This window comes from Lemur catta, chromosome 6 (genome assembly GCF_020740605.2).
Source record: "Lemur catta isolate mLemCat1 chromosome 6, mLemCat1.pri, whole genome shotgun sequence".
Taxonomy (NCBI): domain Eukaryota; kingdom Metazoa; phylum Chordata; class Mammalia; order Primates; family Lemuridae; genus Lemur; species Lemur catta.
This window is the reverse complement of record NC_059133.1, coordinates 47,679,765-47,699,238: the sequence shown is the minus strand read 5'-3', so window position 1 is coordinate 47,699,238 and position 19,474 is coordinate 47,679,765. Positions and strand designations below refer to the sequence as shown.

The 19,474-nt window shown below is 39.1% G+C and overlaps 1 protein-coding gene and 1 long non-coding RNA gene across 4 annotated transcripts in view; one reads left to right on the top strand and one right to left on the bottom strand.

Annotated features, from left to right (window-relative positions):
- On the bottom strand, window positions 1–18,855 carry KICS2 (KICSTOR subunit 2). Of its 2 annotated transcripts, XM_045553443.1 has the most exons (4): window positions 18,420–18,855; window positions 12,514–12,799; window positions 6,493–7,304; window positions 1–1,179 (listed from the first exon to the last, which is right to left on the bottom strand). In XM_045553443.1, exons 1-4 carry the CDS (start codon window positions 18,652–18,654, stop codon window positions 1,106–1,108), a joined length of 1,407 nt encoding a protein of 468 aa, XP_045409399.1. In that variant the 5' UTR covers window positions 18,655–18,855; the 3' UTR covers window positions 1–1,105. The 2 variants fall into 2 exon arrangements, with proteins under 2 accessions (XP_045409399.1, XP_045409398.1); XM_045553442.1 differs by lacking the exon at window positions 1–1,179 and having other exon boundaries at window positions 5,273–7,304.
- Window positions 18,732–19,474, top strand: part of LOC123639562 — a 96,061-nt gene continuing 95,318 nt past the window's right edge. For both annotated transcript variants that reach the window (XR_006735758.1, XR_006735757.1), the window contains exon 1: window positions 18,732–18,956. This is a non-coding gene — a long non-coding RNA (uncharacterized LOC123639562). The remainder of the gene's footprint in view (window positions 18,957–19,474) is intronic.

Genomic DNA, 19,474 nt, shown 5'->3' with positions numbered 1-19,474 from the left:
ACCAAGATTTCACTGGATATATTTAAAAGAGCAATTAACATATTTATCTTAAATGGCAATATTTACAATACATAATAAAATGTATTGTTTGAGGCTCTTTAAACATAAATAATGATTTTAGATATCTTTAAAAAAAATCCATCAGAGTATTATGGTTTTCCAAAACTTGTAGGAAGGTATGCAAGTAAAACAAGCTTGAAGACTATTCATTGCCTTACTGGTTACTGCCCTCTCTCAGCTCCCGACCACCAGGGTGGTTGGAGCCAGCTCACCTTACTATAAGCACCAACCACGCAGGCACCATGTTGGTTTTTGCTGTTGTATCACTAGCCTTGACATAGTCAATGTTTAATAGTTGTTAAATGAATGAATGTTGAATATTAGAAAGAAGTCATTCATATCGTCTCTCTGCTTCTGCATTGGGGACTGCTCTAACACTGGCCTAGTCTGGAGTGACAGACCACGATGGCCTTGTGGGATGAGGGGGTGTCCTGCACTGCTACATGTTGTCACACTAAAAGTGAAATGAATCTAGACCCAACCTAGAAGGTCAATCAGCTGAGCCATTATAAATCTCAGATCAAATCAGGCATCAGATTTGCAAATTTAATTGGATTCTAGAATTACTCTGCAGTTTTTTTGGCCAGCAAAAGCAGAATTCACCCCCTAGGGGTAAGGTTAGCAAAAGTCTCAATGATTATCTTCCTCTCCTAGATCAATGCCAAGTGCCATCCAACATTTCCTGCGTTGCCACTGCATGTCTGAGTGCCTCATTCAGAATGCACGCCAATGCAGTTGCCTCTCACTACCTTCCCTGAGTTATATCATCAGTCAGAACCCTCCCCCCAGACTCTGACACTGGGCAGGGCGGGCACAGAATGGGAAACTCGTTTGCCTCGCTCCATTTTCTAGCACTGGTATCTTACACAGACCATATGGTTTTTAATTTAAAGTACCCCAGAAACAGACCTTGTTATCAAAAACAAATTGAAAAAAAATATGCAGACAAGTCAAAATACTTGCATTAATGAAGTCTTACGAATTTACAAGGTATCAAGAGAAGTCTCCAAAGGCAGAAGTGCACATCAAGCCTATTTCTTCTGACTCATTTCCTCCGGAGAAGCAGCTTAGAATAATTCAGGCAAAAGGCCATGAAATAATTGCATTGGTAACAGGAACCTGGTAGAGAAGTAGAGCGGGAATTGCTAAGTTAACTCTACCTGCAGGGCTTTCGTGGGGAATCACATGGCATGTTTTTTCTTTCCCACTTAGAAAAAAGACAAAAATCTGTCCTCTTAAATTTTTACTTAAAGAAAACTACCAGAAGCTAATTTAATGCTTTTATACACTAATTAGAGCAAACAGACGGAGAGTTACCTTTTATATAATATTAATAAAACATTACATATTTATTATTTTATATAGTAAAAATACACTTGAAAAGATTTTAGTTTTGAGTAGCTTTTTCTGCCAAATAATTAATTAATTAATTAATTATTTATTTTTAGAGACAGGGTCTTGCTCTGTCTCCCAGGCTGGAGTGCAGTGGCCAGTCATAGCTCACTATAAGATTATACAGAGAGCACCGCTTGGCTCTAGTTGGCTAAAAGTCGTGTGTTCACGAAGTGGCTAGGTGTAATTGTGGTCAGCCATCAGTGCCAACACTGAACTTTTCCCCTGTATGTATTCCTTCATTACTCCCTGGAAAAGACTAACTGGCTATAAGAACATCAAAAAATGAACACTTCCAGATACTGCTTCCCAAAACTGGGTCAGAGACAACTGGAGTATGTCCTAGATCCCTGAGGTATACGGAAAAAAAATGACTAAACAGGAATGTGTGAGGAAGATATCTGAAACTAAGGAAGAGAGGAAAGGAGGAAGAGAAGGAGGAAGGAAGGGACTTAAGGAAGAAGGAAGAGAGAGAGAGATGGAAGGAGAGAAACAGGAAAAATATTGGAGGGAAACAGTCAACGGTAATTAACACAGAAAATTAGCCATGAGGAAGAAATAAGGAAAGGTCACAATATTTACATAAAAGTATCTATGGTAAGGGGAAAAATGGCTGCTTTGTGTCAAATTTGGGATTAAATGTAAGAGGCAGAAATCCTTATAAATTTATACACATTTCTTTTAAAACTCCCCAGCGTCTCTGGAAGATGCTAAGGAACCAACTCATTATTTTAAGAACTAGTAAAAAAAATTTTTAAAAAAACAAATGAATCAGGAATTTATCCAAGGATTTATCCAGTTATTTCTGTATGAACTGTACTTCAAGAAAACTACATAGTTGGAGGTGAAGTTTCTTTTGTAGACATAGTCTGGCTAATAAATGAAAAGGTGAATAACATATTAATAATTAGAATATCACCATTTTGTAACCTCTAATGATATAATCCAGTGGTCCCCAACCTTTTTGGCACCAGGGACCAGTTTTATGGAAGACAGTTTTTCCAAGGAAGGGGTGGGGGTGGGGGAGGTGGCGGAGTTCTGCAGCTCTGTCCCTAACAGGCCAAGGACCAATACCAGTCCATGGTCCAGAGGTTGGGGACTGCAGATATAATCTAGCCAGACAATGCCACATATTAGCTGCCTCCTAATAAAATACACAACACTACTACTACTACTACAAAAAATAAAAAAAAAAAAACTAAATCTGATCAAACCTCTTGCTGTAACTCCCAATATTAAGGGAAGAAAAGAGGATGGAAAACATGTTAAGTGACAGTTCAAGGATGCCATTATCAAAAAACCTTATAGAGGAGATAAACCCCTATCAAAAGGCAGAGATTATTTCTTTTTAATCAATCTTCTCTCTTTTGTTGTTTTTTTTTTTTTTTTTGAGACAGAGTCTCGCTCTGTTGCCCGGGTTAGAGTGAGTGCCGTGGCGTCAGCCTAGCTCACAGCAACCTCAGACTCCTGGGCTTAAGCGATCCTACTGCCTCAGCCTCCCGAGTAGCTGGGACTACAGGCATGAGCCACCATGCCCGGCTAATTTTTTGTATATATGTTTTTAGTTGGCCAGATAATTTCTTTCTATTTTTAGTAGAGACAGGGTCTCACTCTTGCTCAGGCTGGTCTCGAACTCCTGACCTCGAGCGATCCTCCCGCCTCGGCCTCCCAGAGCTAGGATTACAGGCGTGAGCCACCGCGCCCGGCCCAATCTTCTCTCTTTTGTTCTTTCTGTAGCCACTTTAAATACAAAGATATAAATAGGTTAAAAGTGAGAATATGGAAAAAGACTACCATGTAAACAGTAAGCATAAGCAATGAATAGTATTGGAGATGAGGCAGGAAACCTCATACTGATGAAATGGTGAGTACATGAGAAAGAGAGAAAAATTATAAATGGGCCTAATAAAAGGGTTCCAAAATACAGGATGGAAAAACTGACAAATAAAGGAAGACATAAATCTGCAACCACAGGTAGAGATTTTAACACACCTTTCTCAGTAATTGATAGAGCAACCAGACCCCTCTCCCTACTAAAATATCATATTATAGAAGAACCAAAATGCTGCTATCAAGCAACCATAAAAATTTGGGAACCACAAAGATTCTAAAATAAGAAGAGTGGGTGGGTTGGTTAGGCATTTATCTGCCTCCTCTTCTAAACCAGTTCTTTAAGTACTGTTCCAACTTCACGACTAAGCACAGGTTTGCCACAGACTTGAAGAGAAAGAAAAGAACAGGAGAGGTGCTGAGTTTAAGGGGAGAGCAGTCCATCTTTTATTTATACAGCTTTCAAACCCCAGATAGTTCTTAAAGCCTCTTTTTACACACATGATCTCGTTCCATCCTTTGGAAAAAGCAACTCACATTTCCTTAGCCCCATTTTACAAAGAAGTTGAGCTCAGAGGCTGACATGCCAAAGAAACAAAACTGCCAGTCTGTGGCTAGCCCGAAAGGGTGGACATATTTTGAAGATCACCTGAGAGAATTCACTGGGAGTACAGTGACATACCAACTATTTTCTTTCTTGAAAGTAAATTTTCCCCAATGTGTTCAAATGTACAAAGAAAGTATATAAAGGATATTGGCTCCTCAGTTAAGAACTGGGCTTTATTTTCACACTCTCCCTAAAATGACATAGATAGCAGGTTGGACCCAAGAGAGGACAAAGTTATAAACATTTACTGTGTCCAAACAGCATCCTAAAATGAAACACTCCTTGACGGACTCCTTGGCAAACTCGGCATTGACCATACTCCCAGTTACCCATAAAAATTTATCACGTTGTGGTTTAGAAGCAGATTCAAAGTAAGCAGTCTGCAGAAAATATGCAGATTTACTTTTTTAATTAGCAAAACACAGACTTTACAGATCATCTCATTACTATATTTAGTGGATAAATCTTAGAGTAAAAATGACTTTGTTTCTTGGCTTGAACCAAAATATAGGGGTTTTTTTATAATTAGAAAACTTTATTGAAGAGCTTAGGAAATGATTCAAGTATCAATATTGAATCTTCAAAAGCTCCCCAGTACAGTCTATGACAGCTGCACAGTGATTTATGAATTTATGTTGTCTCACATTTTCTTAATGCTCACATCTGCCTTCCATTCTTTATAAAGTCTTTTTGTGTTTGTGTTTAAAAATATATTTAAAAATAAATATACAATTCAAATATGTTCTAGGCAAGAATGGGTTATTTAAATATTGTATGCATGCTTTATTTGCACCTCTGTGTTCCACTAAAGCATATATTCTTTTAGGTACATGGGGATTGTTTCATTAAGGCTAATTGTGGTTTAATCTAAGGAAAAAAAATACATGCATACCAAAGAATATTTTTCAGTTTCTTGACAAAACACAATAGGAAGGAAAAATGATTTGACTGTTTTGTTCCAAGGGTTTTCAATTTTTTATGTAAGGTCAATGTTATAAAATCTGTGCAGATTTTTATAGAACCTGAGTGAATAAAACGCAGAGGTAAATCACTATTCCTTATTTAAAGCAAACTGGCTTTTTGCAAATCATATGACTTTTATTAAAAAAAAAAAAAGAAAGAAAGAAAGAAAAGAAAAGAAAGGAAAAACATGTTTTCCCCAGAAAATAGGCCAGTGGGTTCCTGTACGAGGCAGTCCAGAATAGGCGGCCAGGCTTCCTACGTGGACTGAGAGGGGCTCTCTGGTGCCTGCTGATGCTGCCGGCATGCCTGCTGTGGACGCCCAGTACAACAGTGGCTCTGTACAGTCACAAGAAACAAGACTGATCTGACCATTACATCTTACACAAGCTTTGAAGGAACTATCAAGTAGTAACAAGTCAATTACTCTTTGTGGCTTCTTTTTATTCTGAATCAATAACCTAGAAGTGAAGGTCTCCACAGCCCATTATGCCTTCACTGATCCATCTACTTCTCCATGAATACCTACTGAAGGGGAGGGATCAGGCAGCATGTGTTAAGATGCAGCGCTGCCTCTAAACATAATTTGTAGGAGGCAGGCAGGAAAGCCAAGTTCAGAGGTGCTTGAGTACGGAGTTGATTACTCAACTATGAAGAGATCTTTTGAATGCACACTTGATTTTTAACAAGTACAAGGTATCAAGACCTTCATTTTGATTTTACAAAAGTAGGCTACATTACACGAGTATCTAAAAGTGGCTGAAAAACCAAGACTGCATGTTTTTAAGCCTAAAAATAACGAGGGAGCGGAGCCAAACGTGAACATACATTTCGGCAGACAAGTGATAAACACAAAGCCAAGCAGATAATACGCTGAAGAATGAAGAAACTCCACATGAAGGCTTATGCTGACTTTAAAACAGAGTGAAAAATTCAAACTTTATAAAGGTAAAACCAAATGCAATTAGGTGTGTAGGTCACCCCAAAAGAACCCATGGCTATTAAAGTTGCCACAAGGATCTTCTGAAATGTTAAAACCTGATGTTATGCTATCAATCTGATATACCTTCAATTTCAGTAACTGATAGAAATTTCTTACCATGATCCTAATTTTGGCATCAAAAATATTAATTTGTAGGTCAGAATCATAAAGCTAATAACTCCACGTTAATTTGTTAATTTATGAGATAGAAAACATACAGTCCTTAATTCTAAAAAGGCCATTTAATAACTTATTCCAATTACTCTTCCAAGAAGGAGCGGAAGAGAGAGAGTGTTTGGAATTGCATTAAAACACAGTGTTTGTTTAGAACAATAAAAAACATCTGGAAAGAAAAATCAAGGGCCAATAAATACTCAGTCTACATGAAATACAGGAAAATAGGAGAAAACACTGAAACTCCTTTGCTATGCCATGGAGATACATGGTAGCCCATGACCACTTCCTAGATTACTCTTTGGATACTTCATTCAATTGGCTTTAATTGCTTATAAAGTGTGCAACACAATTTGGGAGGATTTGTCTTTAATGTAGCTCTGAAAGAAGAATGAGTGGATATAAATTCTAATCACAGGTGACTGTCGATCATTAGAGCAATTAAGTGTCTAGTCTTGAAAATCTTTCACCCAAATCACCTGCTAACCTTTGGATCCAGGTTTCAGACTTGCAAACACTTTGGGGTTCTTAAGGGCAAGTGAGAGCTCATTGAGGAAGGAAATAAAGTGGGAGTCTCTCTCAGATTTCTTTGACTCAAAAATGACAACAATGGTAAAGTGAGGTTCTGGGCGGGTTAGGAAGTAGGTGCTCTGAACTTTGTCATCATAGAAGTGGACCACTTTCTCCAAGCTGTTCAGGTCAGAAGTGCGGTCCGTCATGATCATGATGACATTGGGCCAGTGCATGACAGGCCTGTCGCTGGGCAGAGATACCACGGCTGGATACTGGTCCACGCCCTTAGGGGCCTCTCTGTAGGAATGAGGGTGGTGATAGCCATGACCTTGAAAGCTCTCAGAACCTCGGTTGTCAAAAATTAAGGACACATTGGCAGCGTCATATTTCCTGATGAAGCTGGAAATCTTTCCAAAAAGGTCTGGGTTAGCTTTTGCAGTCAATGTTTTCATTTCTGAAGCAGTCGTTTGTCGGCTCAGTGCCTCGTGAAAGTAAAAGCTAAACTTGGCAAGGAGCATGTTTTTGAGTTTCATCAGCCAAAGGAAAAGGTGTGGGGGCTGCACGGCCTTCTGAGACTGCCCTCCAAACAGATGTTTCTTGGTCTCCCGCTGCTTCTCAAAGATCTGGCCCCAGGTCTGCAGCTTGGTGTGAGCACTGTGTAAGTTAACCAGAGATGGCAGGAACTTCCACTCAGAGACCTGGGCCTGGGCCTTCAGGAGATGACTCAGGACATCGACTTCCAGATGGAAACTGCTTTCCAAAGGACTGAGGATTGGGTGGTGAAATCTAAAGGGGGAGGGGAATTAATAGAGATAAGTGGAAATGTTATTCCACTTGTAACACTGACGTTTTCTACCCTGAAAGAAACAATGAGGCCAGACAAATAATATTACACTTGAAGGCAGGGGAAAGAAAAGATGGAAGAATTCCATGTTGATTTATTTAAAAATTCTAATATAACTTGACCAGTTCAGAATTATGTCAACATCATATTCTCCTGTGGAAATAGCCTGGTGTTTAAAAAAAAAAATGAAAGTAGTGGCTACCTTCCTTCCAACAGCAGAAAAGTTGTTAGCTATAGTTCATTTTGTTTGTTTTGGGAATTGCATGACTAACATAATCATCAAAACAAGGCATCCTCTTTTCAGTGGGGTCCTAAAGAGGCAGAGGTTAAAAAAAAAGGTCACTAAAACATCTGTTGAGTGTTCATTTAATGTTCACAGTATATCTATGAGGTATTTATTATTAAACCTATTCTGCAGATGAAAGTATAGGCTATAAACTTATATATGAAACATAGTAGATAATAAATATTTATTAAAGAAATATAGCATTTACCAGACAGCCTAGTTCAATCCTAGTCCCCAAATTCCTTTCATATTTAATCATGGTTAAAAACAAAATGGTGGCTTAATATGAAATAGCTGGGCTGGGTATGGTGACTCAGGTCTGTAATCCCAGTATTTTGGGAGGCTAAGGGGAGAGGATTGTTTGAGGCCAAGAGATCAGCCTGGGCAACATAGAGAGACCTGTCTCTACAAAACAAACAATCAAACAAACAAAAAAAAACACCTCGTCCAACATGGTGGTACATGCCCATAGTCCCAGCTACTTGGGAGGCTGAGGTGGGAGGATCGCTTGAGCCCAGTACTTCAAGGGTACAGTGAGCTATGATTAGGTCACTGCACTTCAGTTAGAGCAATAGAGTGAGACCCTGTCGAAAGAAAGGAAGAAAGGAAGAAAAGGAAAAGAAGACAGGAAGAAAGAAAGAAAGAGCTACCACTTCAATCCCTTTCCATTTATCTTAGGAAAAAACCCAAAATCCATAAAAAGGCCTACAAGGCATTGAATAATCTGGTCCTTTCTCAACTTGAGCCACACTCCTACTATTTTCACTTTCTCCAAATATTAAAGAAATAATAGAAAATGCAACGATAGTACAAGGAGGTCAAGATAATAGTGTGATTTCTCTTCCATTTGTCCTAGACAAAAGTGTTTTTAAAAGTTTTTGACTATGACCTATAGTAAGAAACACACTTTATATTGTGACCAAGTACATACACACATATAAATAAGTTTTATTTTATTTCATACTTACTCTTGCCATGTACAATGTACTCTTGATATTTTCTACTATATACATATATTTTTAAATCAGATAAATTTTATAAGCCATGGATTGCTACCTACTGTTTGTAAAACACTGTTCTACCCCACATGTAGCAGTAATATTGAGGGGGAAGAGGACAAGACATAGGACCGTCCTCTCTTCCAGGCATAGGGGGAAAAGCACAAGTGCAAAGACCCTAGGCAAGTGAGAACATGACCCTTGTTCATCAATACTGTACTTCTTCCTGACTCTTCAGGTCTCTTCTTTAGTCACTTCCTTAGAAAAGTCCACTTCCAGACTGGGTCAGGTCCCCCTGTAGATATAACACCTGTCTTCCACTCTAGTAGCTTGACTGTGTAATTTATCATGCAAGCTGAGACATATGGCTATCCAGCTTTAAGCTCCACCCTGAGCAGAAGTAAGTGCTGCCTAATCCCATCACTCCTTTATCTCTAGAATATATGGCACAAGTAGAAAGTCAGTAAATGTGGTGACCAACTATGCTGAGATTTGAATCCTAGTCTTTGCCTCATTGATTCTGTTGTTTATGATCTGAACGAAGTCCTGTAACAACGGGATAGAATGGCTAAGGAGAGCCCTTTCGGTAGGGACTGCACAGAGCTTGCTTGCTCAGCTTTTCCTTCTGAGAAAGGCCTAACATCTGCCAGGCCTGGCGCACGCTCCTTCTTAAGAAGCCTATATCAAGGCCCTTACCACTCTTCCTAAAGACCCAAAGCACCTGCAGAGGCTGCAGAATCATCTTAGCAAGTGACCCCATTTTAAAGTTCAGGGGAAGAACTTGCATTTACTGAGCATATCTTATGTTTCAGGCATCATGGTAGATGATTTACAGGCCTGAGCTCATTTAATTTAATCATTTCACTATTAATGAGACAGACATTTCTCACACAGCTCCGTTTTGGCTCCTGGAGAAGAGGAAACTACTGGTTATTAATTAAACAATTAGAAAAAATCATCACAAGTATGTCTTCTAAAAGGGGCTTTAAAAGGATCTATTTAAACACTAATTAAAGGGATTATGATTAAGAGAGCCCATAATAGGTTGGACACTATAAGATAGAAACTGATGTGATAAATAAAATGTAGTTATTCACATGAAAGTAAACACATTATCTTCATCTATTACCCATATTTAACATCAATGTACTTCAAGATGGAAAGCTAAAACACTGGTGAGGTTAAGTCTAATAATAAACTCAAAAAATCAGAAAGTTAATCAGATCTCAAATCTTCTAGCTCATGTGCTTAATTAATTAATTTGGACTGTTTAAACATTACATGTTTTGGAATAAATATTAAGAAAGTCAAACACACAAAAACCCCCATTATAGCATAAGTCTCAAAATCTTCAAATTGTAACAAAGGCTCCTACCACCTTAACCTTTAGGCTCCTTGACACTTATGAGCATTAAATATCATAATCTTCTATAATTATAGCTATCAGGAAAATCTGCCTAGGAACTATGAACACAATAAGATTGGTAATCATAGACTTAATGATATGAGATTGGAGAAAATTCTACCCCCACAAATAACACTACTGTTATTTTTCTACTGCTTTCTGCTGGAAATTATCATTTATATCTAATGCTTTCCTTAACAGGACATGAATTCCCTGTACAAACCTTCAGAAAGAATTCTAAACAACCTCTTCCATACCATATACTAAAAGTGTTTAAATGCTCAACATTTATTAAAGATAAATGTGAATGTCGAAGCTATTTTTCATCCTCAAGAGCTAAAAATTTATGTTAATGTTAGTCTGCCAAGACTTAGAGATTAGTATTATGATGTATCATTTCCCTGTTTCTACTCTGCTGTGTGCCTCATAACTATTCACAACTTGTATTATAGGAGGACCTGTTAAATGCTTGTAATTCAAAAATATACACCTAAGCTATGGCAGCAAGCTTGAAAGAGTCTGAATACAGAATAAATTAAGAACTATTTACAGAGAACATGAAAGAAAGAGAAAGAAAGAGAGAAACAGAGAAAGAAAGAGAGAGAGAGAAAGAAAGAATGAAAACAAAAGAAAAGAAAAGAAAAAATAGAAAGGGCAGGAGGAAGAGAAGGGAAGGGGAGGGGAGGGAGGAAGCAAGGCAGGCAGGCAGGCTCCACAGAACAGAGGAAAATATAAAAATAGACATATTTGTATAATATTCTAACAAGACATAAAATTCCACTTCAGAAACACTACCTTTCTCCTTCACAAATCCACACCATGTACTTCTTTCCAAAAGTAGTTTGCTGGTCTCATGCATGTGAGAAGTCAGAAGCCCAATTAAAAATAAATCTGTAGCACAACAATGTGAATGTACTAAATGCCAAAGAACTATACACTTAAAATGGTAAATTTTATGTTATATATATTTTACAACATTTTAAAAAAGCCGTAACATCTTTTTATTTAAAACAACTAGTTTATTAGTTCTTAGATACCAACACTTTAAAGATACAAAAAATTAGCCAGAGGTTTGCCCTACCAGACCTTCCATGGTAGGAGGTATTTATAGTAAAGTAGAAACTAATACATTTATTATGAGGGATATATTTAAAATAACAGTTTAGAGGAAGGAACAATTCCTTTTGGTCAAAAGATTGTGGAAGCCTTAAAGGAGATGGCATTTGAATTGAACCACATGCTTGAAGTAGGTAGGAACAGCTAAAAGGTGGAAGCAACCAAAATGCCCACTGACGAATAAATAAAGAAAATGTGGTATATACATAAAATGGAATATTATTTAGCCTTTAAAAAGAAGCAAATTCTGTCACAACACGGATGAATCTTGAGGACATTATGGTAAGTGAATTAAGCCAGTCACAAAAAGACAAATACTGTATGATTCCACCTATATGTGGTTTCTAAAGTAGTCAAATTCATAGAAACAGAAAATAGAATAGTGATTTCCAGGGGCTGGGAGAGAGAGAATTGTTGTCTAATGGGTATAGGGCTTCAGTTTTACAAGATGAAAAAATTCTAAAGATCTGCTACACAAGAATGTGAATATACTTGATACTATATATATACTATATACTATATACTTAATATTATGCTTAATAAGTATAATAACATACTTAATATACTTAACTATACATGTAAAAAAGGTTAAGATGGGCCAGGCATGGTAGCTCACATCTGTAATCCTAGCACTTTGGGAGACCAAAGTGGGAGGATCACTTGAGCCCAGGAGTTCAAGACCAGCCAGGGTCTCTACAAAAAGTAAAAAAATTAGCTGGGCATGGTGTCACATGCCTATAGTCCCAGCTACTTGGGAAGGTAAGGCAGGAGGATCCTCTGAGTCCAGGAGTTTGAGATTGCAGTGAGCTATGATCACACCACTGCACTCTAGCCTGGGCAGAGTAAGACCCTGTCTCAAAACAAAACAAAAAGGTTAAGATGGTAAGTTTCATGTTTTTGTTTTTAACCACTACTGCACCAGTAGTCCTAGCTACTCAGGACTCTAAGATAGGAGGATTACTGGAGCCCAGGAGTTTGAGGCTGCAATGAGCTATGATCGTGCCACTGCACTCCAGCCCAGGGTGACAGAGCAAGACTCTGTCTCAAAAAAAATCCAAAAAACAAAAAACAGTTATAATACAACTTTTAAGGATTGCTTCATTCTTAGTCTTTCACTATTACTAAGAGAAGTATCCATCCAGCAGGGTATTAAATAAGTCCAAAGAAGGTGCCTAATGTGTACCTGATGACTAATTAATATGTATAAAATGTAACATAGCTATTTCTCCTTCACAGTTAATTCATCATAGATTTTCCTAATAGTATAGAAAAAAACTCTGAGACTGTGTGGGATGCGGAGGGCTGCCCCTTTCTCACCCTCCCTCCTTCTCCCCCACTACACTGACCTGGAGCTGTATTTCTTGAGGATAGCGTCCAAAAGGCCAACGAGCTCTTCAGCATTGATGAACTTTTGTGTGCTGAGGGTGTACATCTTCTCATAGAAGTCTGCGATCTCCATCCGAGCCTGAACAAAGAAGCAGAGCTGCTCTGACAGGTGGGAAAGCAGTTCTTCCACGTGGGGAGCAGTCCCACCCAGGGCACTACGGCCAGTCACCACCTTCTTCAGCTCATTATGCAGGGAAGTATAGATGGTGCGGATGGAATCCTTCCTGCTGAAGAAAGACTGGCCCCCTGGAAGACAAATGACATAAGCACATGACAAGTCAGAAAGGGAAGCTAGAAGTACCAAACACCTCCCAGCCTCCCAAAGGAAAGAATCTAAACCCACTGAGCTCAATGAGTTTCCATCTACCATATTCTGACTCCTATGATTGGGATATAATACTTTATGATTCACAATTTCACTGAGGAATAAGTTAAACAAATACCTGATACAATTCACTAGTGTAGCAACAGACCTGTGTACAATTTGCTCACCAATGCACTAACTCCTTCCCCACCCCATGTCAAACAGGACCCAGATTTACTTCAGAGCATAATTAACCTAGCAAATGACCTCAACTGCATCTAAAAAGCCTTCCTTTCACATAAATATATTTAAAACAAAACAGAATTCCCAAATTATGAAACACTGTTGTTATTCCTAGTAAATCAGAATTTTTCGTTTCTGCTTTAGAGTTACATCTTCCTTTGGATTTTATCATTTGAGCCATACTAGAAAATGGAATACAAACACATATATAAGAAAACAGACTACCAGGATTCCAGGGGAAAAAAGAAAATCTTGACAAGATTGACATTATAGGTTATAATATAATAACCATCACCTTGTGAATTATTACAAACAGGAACCAGTAATAAACAAAGGCTGCTGGAACTTAGGGGTTCTAAAGGAAATCAGCAAAAAACTAAGACCAAAAACATCCTTTACACAGTCAAAAAAGATCAAATAGCATAGGCATCATTTACTTACTTCTGTATTTACACATGATCAACTATATTTCTAATTACAGAGCCAGCTTCTTAGATGTTTTCTTAAACAATTCTGCACCCCACCAAAAGGCCACATGTAAGACATTAGGAGAACAAAAAGAAATAGGACAGGTTTAAAACAATGGTTCCTAAAAATATATAAAAATCTCAGGGATGGGTGACAGCTTAAATTTTCTACTGAAAAGCCCAGAATGCTTTAATGAATTTTTTTACTAATCTAAACATATTACCATAATTAGGGATAAAAATTATCCTCTTAAATGAACCATTTCACAATATTTTGTCATTGCTTGGTTTGTTTCAATAAATGAAGCATCCATCTCTTACTATTAGGGTGACCCATTTGTCCCAGTTTACTCAGGACTTTCCAGATTTTAGCACTGGAAGTCTAGCCTCTTAGGAAAGGCTTAGCCCAGGTTTTAAAACAAAGATCCCAGCCAGGCACAGTGGCTCACACTTGTAATCCCAGCACTTTGTGATGCCAAGGCTGTAGTATTTGCTTGAGGCCAAGAACTCAAGAACAGCATGGGCAACATAGTGAGACCTCATTCACACAAAAAATTTTAAAAATAGCCAGGCGTGGTGGCATGTGCCTGTAGTCCCAGCAACTCAGGAGGCCAAGGCAGGAGGATTGCTTGAGGCCAGGAATTTGAGGTTACAGTGACCTATGACTGGCCACTGCACTCCAGCCTGGGAGACACAGCAAGACCCTGTCTCTTAAAATAAATAAATAAATAAACTGTTCCACATCTTAGAAACTGCTCAGGCCTGGGCAAATTTGAACAGAGGGTCTCTAAACTACTGGTATTTAAAAAGTATTTTCTCCAATATACTGCCTAAACAGATTGAGTAGCTTGCACATTCTCTCTCCTACAAATAACATCAAAACCATATGGTACAGGTGGACCAATCATGACACCAGCATCCCATGTGAGACTGCCCTGCAGGCTCCGCCTTCTTCCTATGCCCATCCATGTTCAGCCTAGGTCTGGAGATTTGGTTGTGTGGCGGGTAGGGAATAAATAGGCCTCTGTGCCTACATCTAGGACAAAACCTCTTAGGTTAGGAGGGTAATAAGACTATCATGTAAAACCCAAAAGCTCTGGAGGTCGGAATGACTTGGTTTCAAATCCCAGCTCCCAAACTTATAAGCTGTGTGATGTGCAAACTACTTAGTCAATTTGAGTTTGGGCAGTTGTTTTAAACATAAAACTAGTAACAGAGCTGCTAAGAAGACAAAATGAAATAACATTTGGTATATAATGTGCCTGGAACAAAGCACATATTCAATAATGCTAATAATTCCTTTCCCTTCTACTTATAACTGACATTTAAAAGAAAAAAAAACTCCCAATAATACATAATTAAGCATCTAAAATTCTATGGCCAATTGGGAGCTTTAAGTACTGTAAAAAGAATAGCTATCTGCTTAACAGATAGCCAAGTGACCTCAACTGTGTACTCACTTACAATGATAAACAGGGTGGCCTTGGTGAAAATTTTAACTTTGCATTGAAACAGGGATACCATCTGTCTCTAGGAGTTCCGGGTGGGGGGTGGGGGGACACCTACCTTCATCAGATTACCCTTATCTGGGGGAATGGAAATACAACATAAATACAAAGAATACCTTTAAAAGCTTATCAATAAACATGAATCAGCATGTGAAACCAAGTAAAATGAAACTACTATAAGAGAGACCACCACCACATTTATTTTAAACAGTTCTCTTTTCTCAAAGCTCTCAGGAACATAATCCTATCTGTTGACTGCCCTGGTTTGGAAGATCCAGTGGGGCCTGGCCTTCCTTCACGCTGGGAAACAAGGAATCAGAAGCACCAGAATTCTTTCTCTTTCAATATTCTGAATTTATAAAATATGATTATTTTAAATTATTTCCAGAAGGCCCTAGTTATAAATACTCATTATTTCTCAAGATTTCAACAGTTTACCTCATATTATGAAATTTCAATTCTATCAAAAGAGCATGTAAAACATCTTGGGCATTTTACTTGACTTCTTGCTAATGACAAGCTTTAAACATCAGTTCTCAAGTTAAGTTATTTTCTACTATGCTAAATTTCAGCAACCAGAGGTTGAGGAAACTCTCCAGTAATGAAACAAAGGGGAGAAAAGTATGATCTTCTAAAATCCTCCACAGGCAGAGCCAGCATATTTTAATCACTGATCCTTTCCAAACAGGTATTATTCTCCCCTCAAAGAAAAGAGAAGACTCCAAGAGAAGGGCCCCACTTAAAGGTTTTCAGTAACTGGGCCAAGACAGGAACAGAATGCTCCCTGTCAGGTCCGTCCTTTGTCTAAAGCCCCACTTGCATCTATAATCAAGATACACTACAAAGGCCTCAGATAAATTACCAGCCACAAGACTGAGGTCAGAAAGACTTGGTTTTTACTTGGAATTTGCAAAGAGGGTAAATCTTAAGTGTTTTTACCACAAAAAGAAGGAAGGAAAGGAATGAAAGGAAAGGAAGCAAGAAAGGAAGGAAGGAAGGAAAAATGGTAACTATGTGAGGTGATGGATATATTAATCAGCTTGATTGTAGTGTTCATTTAACAATGTATATATATACAAACCATCAAGTTGTACGCCTTAAATATATACACTTTTTATTGGTCGATTATACCTCAAGAAAGCTGAAAAAAAGACTGGGTGAGCCACGTTTTAAATTTTTTAAAAACATACATAAACTTGTTTTGCTTTTTAAAGAAAACCATATAAATGTTCTAATTAGCAAAGTAGTTGGAGAACATGGGAATGTTTTAAATGGTAACACTAACATTCTTTTCCTAAGGTTTTAAGAAAATAGACAATCAACCTGATAATCGTGAAGTCATATTGTAGCACACTGATATCATATACGCTCAGTACAAAAAAGCTAAGATATTTGCAAAGATAAAATCTAAATTCTGGACTTAAGTTTACTGTATGTGTAAATAAGTTATGAGGCATTAAAGTTAAATATGCCATTTTCAGAATGTTTACACAGAAGTGAGGAGATCACCTGGGAGCCTAATAGTGCTGAGGCAAGTTTCACAGCATCAAATGTGTGGACCAATTTCAAGACATAGCCCTCTGGCTCACCCAGGCCAGCTGGGGTTCAAGCAGAACTAATCACTTTACACAGTAAGGACCACTTCACAAAACCCAAGTTAGAGACAGTGAAGATCTTAAACACACATTCTTACACACAAGGGAGCCAGTTCTGTTTACATGAAAACCTAGCTCATACAATTTAAAACTAGAATAGCATATTTTTAAAACAGAGTCAATAAATAGACTTTAGAAAATACAACTGAACCTTCTCAGATTATATGCAAAATTGTATGTACACATAGATTTTTCTGGGGAATAAGTCCACAGCTTTCATCTAATTCCCATGAATGAGCTAAAAAGAAAAAAAGAAAGCTAAGAATCATGGCACTTGGGTCAATAACCATTCTTTATCAGGTGGAAGAGTCTAAAAACAACCAAAAATATTCATATTGCCAGAATATTACCCACCTTCAATATTACAGCTAGAATCCTCATTTTCATATACATAAAAACACATATATGTATTTATAACATGTAAATATATAAAATTATATGTATTATAATTCATTTTTTAATAAATTATTTAGATACAGTCTGAATCTGACAGTTCAAAAGTAGGTATTCTGGTTTGGGCTCTATCATCTACCCACACAACTGCATATACAATTTGCTAATCTGTACAAAGGGGAATAATAATACTATAACAGCAATTGCAAATTTGTGAGAAGGACCCTGTAAAAGGGGGAGGGAAAAATACACAAGGTGGAACTACCTGACCAGTTTTTGCCAATAAATCAACATATGAAGTAACAAGTTATTTGAATAGCTATGGCAGAAGTTAGGAATCCCAGAAAGCCCTACCCCTTGAGTATCTACTCAAAGCTCAGTAAAATGTACACGATCACCTTCAGGCAATATTAAGGAAAAGGAGGGGGGAAACAAAATGAAATCTACATATAATTTTACGTTTTTATTCTCTATATTTTATATATATATGTCCTTCATTCACTCCAGACCCTGCCTCTGATCATTTAAGGGTCTAAGATAGGCCAAGGTACTAAAAGGATTCTAAAAGCTCTAAAATTCGAACATACTTATTATTTGTCATCAAGTAGTATTATTTTGTATGCATAGCCCTTGGCTTTTACATCTATTATTTCCTTCTTATCTACTAATTGTTTCTACTAGTGAAAATCGGTTGAATTAGCTCTTGCAGCTTATTTTCAGGGGCAAGACTTACATGGGGGTGCTAAGATTGTTTACTATTTTCCCCTTAAGTTTCCTTCTGTTAGTGTTAGGCATATTTCTTGCCTTCCCTGTCCAGCTCATTTATTCCTTCATTCATTAAATATGTATTGAGACACTCAGAAGAGGGGGTGGGACTCCATAGGTAACTGTCAGGGACCTTAACCTTAGTGTTCCTTAATAGAACTAGGTTGTATTGCCAAGTTTTGCTCCTCTGGCAGCAACGTCACTAGTTAGAAGAACGAAGACATACAGTTTGGTTAACTTCTCACTTATGGCACCAATCCATGCACGAAGCAAATATTAAACCCTTCGGTTTGGGGCACAGCCCTGCAAAGAGCATCTAACCAGTCCGCCAATCTAACAGCAGCGCAGGCCGGTGGGCGGGGCTTGTGGAAGCCTAGGGAAGGAAAGGAACGGTGGGAGGAGACCTGCGGATGCCGAGTCGAGCCTGTGGCTAGAAGTGACACAGAGACAGGAAACTCAAGCCACTGCCGACCGGGGAATATACCCCCTTTCCTTCCTCCTCAAAGGGCTCAGGGGGCGGGGCGGAGGTACCTAGTTTCTGCCCCAGGTAGGTGAGGCTGTGATAGACCTTCTCGGCCGCGGCCAGGTGCGCCAAGGCCGCCAGCAGCGACAGCCAGCTGCCCCCCGAGCTCTTGTTGGCTTCTCGTTCCTTCTCCACATTGTCCTTGGCCTTGTCGTAAGAGAAGATACCCAGATGAGAGAAGAACGTCTCCAGCACCGCCTGTTCCACCGGCACCGGGGCAGCCAGCGGGATAGACTCCCCCATGCGAGCTGCGCTCCAGCTCGACCCACGTGGCTCCCCTCCGCCTCGCACTTCCGGGTTCTGCGGGAACGAGCGTGCGCACGAGCGTGCGTGTGCGTGACCGCCTCACGCGGCGGGCTCGGGAGCGCGCCGCAGCCGGGACCGCTCCCGGGCCTCAGAGGAGATGCGGGTTGGGGTCACGGGGGCGGGAAGGTAACCGCTCCGGAGCTCTTTCGGCGCGTGGGCTCCTGCAGCTCTGTTCGGACCCGCAGAGTAGAACGGGAGGCGGCCAACTCGCTGCTCCGTGGAGCTGACTGCGTTCTGAGGTGAGCTGAGAGGCCCCTCCCCGTGAGACCCCGTCGGTGCTGATGACGTCACATGTACGTGACGTCTGTTCTTGCGGTGACATCTGGTCTGGGCTCTCCTGGGCCTCAGGGTCCCCGCTGGAAGATGAGACTAGTGGCCGGAATTGTGCTCACTCTCAGAACACGGGCCCTAGTCAGTCTTTTTTTTTTCCTCAGAATATTACGGGGATACAAACGTTTAGGTTACATATGTTGCCTTGTAGCTTTTAAACCAACTTAAGTGATTTATAGATTAGAAGCCCCACAGGTAAAGGTTTATCTCTTATCTCCGTTGCCTAATTTTCGTTCTGTCACACACCATTGGTTAACTCTCACCGGTATCTCATTGTAGTTGTCTCAGGCCTGTGTTTACCAAACAGTGTCAAGAGGAACCCAGAAGAGCCTCTTCAGCTTGCGCATCCTACCCAAACTACACTAAGCTTCCTTTAAAAGATCTCAGAAGGGAGATAAATTAACGTGAATAGGCGCACTTTGTCATT